General features: G+C 25.8%; 1 protein-coding gene across 1 annotated transcript in view; it reads right to left on the reverse strand.

Annotated features, from left to right (window-relative positions):
• The window catches only part of LOC138310587 (carbohydrate sulfotransferase 11-like), a 2,513-nt gene extending 1,564 nt beyond the window's left edge, over window positions 1-949 (reverse strand). The window contains exon 1 of the mRNA XM_069251855.1: window positions 1-949. This exon is cut by the window's left edge and continues 1,564 nt beyond it. Coding sequence (XP_069107956.1) covers window positions 1-860 — 860 coding nt within the window. The 5' untranslated portion in view covers window positions 861-949.
• Between the last annotated feature and the right edge of the window lie 5,241 nt (window positions 950-6,190).

Here is a 6,190-nt window from a genome sequence, read left to right on the forward strand (position 1 = left end):
TTTCTAGCTTCCTCCTCGTGGAATGAAAAGGGCGAAAACACATGTGTTGGGAAGTCTAATTCGGCGTGAACAATTCCTTGGATCTGAAACGTTTTCCACATTTTTGCTGAGAAAGCATTTTTATCAGGACAATCCGGCCGATTGTTGTTATAATCAAAGATATGTGAAGAGACTAGTGACAGAAGAGAGGACTGCTTAGATTTTATAGACTTTCTTATCATGTCTAGTCTGGTATTTGTAACATTACTAACTAGCTTTAATATTTCCTCCGTTGCTTCATTTAGGTGTTCCTGACTACCAATAAGATCGTAACGTTCCCTACATACATCACAGAGCTGGGAAATAGGAACCATATGTTCGTTCACCTCTAAATTGGTTTTAGCTAGGTACACAATATAGTCCAGGAAATCCTGGAACGTGTAGTCATACCCACAGTAAGTCCCTTTACTTTCCTTGAATCCACGCTTGACGTAGAGAGCTAGTTCCCTGCCAAGTCGTCCGAGTAGAAAGTACTTATCGATAAATGTCGAGAACAGCCGAGAGTATGGGTCACGTGTTACCATGACATGTGACCTTGTCCGTATGATCTCTTCTGTGATCAGCTGATCACGAACCTCGTCCAAGCCTTTGTGTATATCATTCCTGCCCAGTTGAAAAATGGTGGATACATTATTCTCGTTAAACAGATTAATTGCTCTGACCACGGCTCCAAGAAGCGTACTTCCGGTTTTAGGCGCCTTACACACGAGCAGACTAGCGTGTTGAGAGTAGAAATACACTGGAGTTCTGCCATTGATGACATGTTTAGTCCAATCCAGCTGTTGACAGGTGTTGTTGATATACTGAGCTCTCCTTCTCATGTCAACTCTGGCTAATGCGTTCTTCTGTTTCACAATATCATGAATATGGTGTTGACTAAATGGATCTGAAATATCAAAAAAATATATAAGTGACCGACGTTATTACTTTGAGTGTGATTGTTTTGTGAACTTATTACGACCAGTACATGCTTATTTTTTGATAATATTTAATAGATGTGTTTTAACGCGGTATTTGTATAATCTGTTGAGCTACTGGGTCACAGTCTGCCGGGATAGTATTTAGAGTAAGTATACAGGGACGTTTTAACATCAGCCATATTTATCACTGTGCCTTGGTATTACATAACACAACATAGGGGGTGTCTTTGTCATATGGCAACATTCTTCCTATCCGAGGGTAGAGCGAGAACAAGTTCTCGTGAGTTCTCGCCTAAACAACGTGACATAAGAACAAATATGGCGATGGCCGGAGTAGGGAACTTGAAAATATTAGCAATTTATCATTTTATAGATGATCTTAACATTGAAGATGAAATCGAATCGGAGACACCGCTGTTTATGCAAATAAAAATCCTGGAAAAAGCCCACACTTTTTGATATTGAACGTTAATTGTTTGAAAAATAATTTAGATTCAATAAGATAAATTTCTCTTATTTAATGTAATCAATATTTTTATGCCTTAACATAAGTGACACTCGTGCCAGCCAAAGTTTCTCGCATTTCTAAACGTGACGGTAATTTTACGTCAATATAGAGAAATCATTGGAAATTCGTCAATAAACAAAATTCACAGCATTTTACGACCCGATAGTACTTAAAAATGTATAATTCATATTTACATCAGTATTTTGTCTTATCATCACACTTCACGGTCACAGACAAGAAAGTTAAATTAAAGTGAAAGGCTAACCATTACTTTAAATTTGCCGCCATTTTGTGTTCGTTTGTTCTTTATGATTCTGCTTTGGAGTAGGTGTGAGATTTTGTTCTGAGTATCTTCTTGTATTTAAAAACATGCTTGCGTAGAACGACTGTATCGCCATTTTTGAATTTCAACCGAGGAAAGTTAGTTTGAGGAGAGATTAATAACTGTAATAATGCTTGAACACATATTCTGTTTTGATATCAAATAAAAACTTAAGTTAAATCTAATAACAACTCATTATTCTTATTTAGAAATTCGACAACTGCTTAAGAGAAACTTCGTTTAACTTAACATTTCATTAAAAACTTTGTTTAATAACTTTAAATTTCATTGCAAACTTTGTTTAAAAGCTTTACATTTCATTGTAAACTTTGTTTCACTTTACATTTCATTGTAAAAAAATTTGTTTAATAACTTCACATTTCATTGTAAACTTTGTTTAATAACTTTACATTCCATTGAAAACTTTGTTTAATAGCTTCACATTTCATTGTAAACTTTGTTTAATAACTTTACATTCCATTGAAAACTTTGTTTAATAGCTTCACATTTCATTGTAAACTTTGTTTAATATCTTTCCATACCATTGTAAACTTTGTTTAACTTGACATTTCATTGTAGACTTTGTTTAACTTTACATTTCATTGTAAACTTTGTTTAACTTTACATTTTATCGTTAACTTTGTTTAATAACTTTACATTTCATTGTAAACTTTGTTTAATAGCTTTATATTTCATTGTAAACTTTGTTTAATAATTTGATATTTCATTGTAAACTTTGTTTAACTTGACATTTCATTGTAAACTTTGTTTAATAACTTTACATTTCATTGTAAACTTTATTTAATAGCTTTTCATTTCATTGTAAACTTTGTTTAACTTAACATTTCATTGTAAATTTTTTTAAACAGCTTTACATTCCATGTAAATTTTGTTTAATAATTTTACATTTCATTATAAACTTTGTTTTATAACTTTACATTTCATTGTAAACTTTGTTTCTCTTTAAATTTCATTGTTAACTTTGCTTAATAACTTAACTTTTATTGTAAACTTTGTTTAATAGCTTTACATTTCATTGTAAACTTTGTTTAACTTTACATTTCATTGTAAACTTTGTTTCACTTTACATTTCATTGTAAACTTTGTTTAACTTGACATCTTTCTCTTTAAATTTCATTGTTAACTTTGCTTAATAACTTAACTTTTATTGTAAACTTTGTTTAATAGCTTTACATTTCATTGTAAACTTTGTTTAATACTTTACATTTCATTGTAAACTTTGTTTAATAACTTTACATTTCATTGTAAACTTTGTTTAACTTGACATTTCATTGTAAACTTTGTTTAATAGCTTTACATTTCATTGTAAACTTTGTTTAATAACTTTACATTTCATTGTAAACTTTGTTTCACTTTATATTTCATTGTAAACTTTGTTTCACTTTACATTTCATTATAAACTTTGTTTAATAGGTTTTCATTTCATTGTAAACTTTGTTTAATAGCTTTACATTTCATTGTAAACTTTGTTTAATAACTTTACATTTCATTGTAATTTTTGTTTAATAACTTTACATTTCATTGTAAACTTTGTTTAATAACTTTACATTTCATTGTAAACTTTGTTTAATAACTTTACATTTCATTGTAAACTTTGTTTAAAAGGTTTTCATTTCATTGTAAACTTTGTTTAATAACTTAACTTTCATTGTAAACTTTGTTTCACTTTACATTTCATTGTAAACTTTGTTTCACTTTTCATTTCATTGTAAACTTTGTTTAATAACTTTACATTTCATTGTAAACTTTGTTTAATAACTTTACATTTCATTGTAAACTTTGTTTAATAACTTTACATTTCATTGTAAACTTTGTTTAACTTGACATTTCATTGTAAACTTTGTTTAATAACTTTACATTTCATTGTAAACTTCGTTTAACTTAGCATTTCATTAAAAACTTTGTTTAATAACTTTAAATTTTATTGTAAACTTTGTTTAATAACTTTACATTTCATTGTAAAATTTGTTTCACTTTACAATTCATTGTAAACTTTGTTTAATAACTTTACATTTCATTGTAAACTTTGTTTAATAACTTTACATTTCATTGTAAACTTTGTTTAACTTGACATTTCATTGTAAACTTTGTTTAATAACTTGACATTTCATTGTAAACTTTGTTTAACTTTACATTTCATTGTAAACTCTGTTTAATAACTTTACATTTCATTGTAAACTTTGTTTAACTTGACATTTCATTGTAAACTTTGTTTAATAACTTTACATTTCATTGTAAACTTTGTTTAAACTTTACATTTCATTGTAAACTTTGTTTAATAACTTTACATTTCATTGTAAACTTTGTTTAATAACTTTACATTTCATTGTAAACTTTGTTTAACTTGACATTTCATTGTAAACTTTGTTTCACTTTACATTTCATTGTAAACTTTGTTTAATAACTTTACATTTCATTGTAAACTTTGTTTAATAACTTAACTTTTATTGTAAACTTTGTTTAATAACTTTACATTTCATTGTAAACTTTGTTTTATAACTTTACATTTCATTGTAAACTTGGTTTCACTTTACATTTCATTGTAAACTTTGTTTGATAACTTTACATTTCATTGTAAACTTTGTTTAATAACGTAACTTTCATTGTAAACTTTGTTTAATAGCTTTACATTTCATTGTAAACTTTGTTTAACTTGACATTCCATTGTAAACTTTGTTTAATAACTTTACATTTCATTGTAAACTTTGTTTTATAACTTTACATTTCATTGTAAACTTTGTTTAACTTGACATTCAATTGTAAACTTTGTTTAATAAGTTTTCATTTCATTGTAAACTTTGTTTAATAGCTTTACATTTCATTGTAAACTTTGTTTAATAACTTTACATTTCATTGTAAACTTTGTTTAATAGCTTTACATTTCATTGTAAACTTTGTTTAATAACTTTACATTTCATTGTAAACTTTGTTTAATAACTTTACATTTCATTGTAAACTTTGTTTCACTTTATATTTCATTGTAAACTTTGTTTCACTTTACATTTCATTATAAACTTTGTTTAATAGGTTTTCATTTCATTGTAAACTTTGTTTAATAGCTTTACATTTCATTGTAAACTTTGTTTAATAACTTTACATTTCATTGTAATTTTTGTTTAATAACTTTACATTTCATTGTAAACTTTGTTTAATAACTTTACATTTCATTGTAAACTTTGTTTAATAACTTTACATTTCATTGTAAACTTTGTTTAAAAGGTTTTCATTTCATTGTAAACTTTGTTTAATAACTTAACTTTCATTGTAAACTTTGTTTCACTTTACATTTCATTGTAAACTTTGTTTCACTTTTCATTTCATTGTAAACTTTGTTTAATAACGTAACTTTCATTGTAAACTTTGTTTAATAACTTTACATTTCATTGTAAACTTTGTTTAATAACTTTACATTTCATTGTAAACTTTGTTTCACTTTACATTTCATTGTAAACTTTGTTTAATAACTTTACATTTCATTGTAAACTTTGTTTAACTTTACATTTCATTGTAAACTTTGTTTAATAACTTTACATTTCATTATAAACTTTGTTTAATAACTTTACATTTCATTGTAAACTTTGTTTTATAACTTTACATTTCATTGTAAACTTTGTTTCACTTTACATTTCATTGTAAACTTTGTTTAATAACTTTACATTTCATTGTAAACTTTGTTTAACTTGACATTTCATTGTAAACTTTGTTTAATAACTTTACATTTCATTGTAAACTTCGTTTAACTTAACATTTCATTAAAAACTTTGTTTAATAACTTTACATTTCATTATAAACTTTGTTTAATAACTTTACATTTCATTGTAAACTTTGTTTAACTTTACATTTCATTGTAAACTTTGTTTAACTTTACATTTCATTGTAAACTTTGTTTAATAACTTTACATTTCATTGTAAACTTTGTTTAATAACTTTACATTTCATTGTAAACTTTGTTTAACTTGACATTTCATTGTAAACTTTGTTTAATAACTTTACATTTCATTGTAAACTTTGTTTCACTTTACATTTCATTATAAACTTTGTTTAATAACTTAACTTTCATGGTAAACTTTGTTTCACTTTACATTTCATTATAAACTTTGTTTAATAACTTTACATTTCATTGTAAACTTTGTTTAATAACTTTACATTTCATTGTAAACTTTGTTTAATAACTTTACATTTCATTGTAAACTTTGTTTAACTTTACATTTCATTGTAAACTTTGTTTAACTTGACATTTCATTGTAAACTTTGTTTAATAACTTTACATTTCATTGTAAACTTTGTTTAATAACTTTACATTTCATTGTAAACTTTGTTTAATAACTTTACATTTCATTGTAAACTTTGTTTAATAACTTTACATTTCATTGTAAACTT

This window comes from Argopecten irradians, chromosome 16 (genome assembly GCF_041381155.1).
Source record: "Argopecten irradians isolate NY chromosome 16, Ai_NY, whole genome shotgun sequence".
NCBI lineage: Eukaryota > Metazoa > Mollusca > Bivalvia > Pectinida > Pectinidae > Argopecten > Argopecten irradians.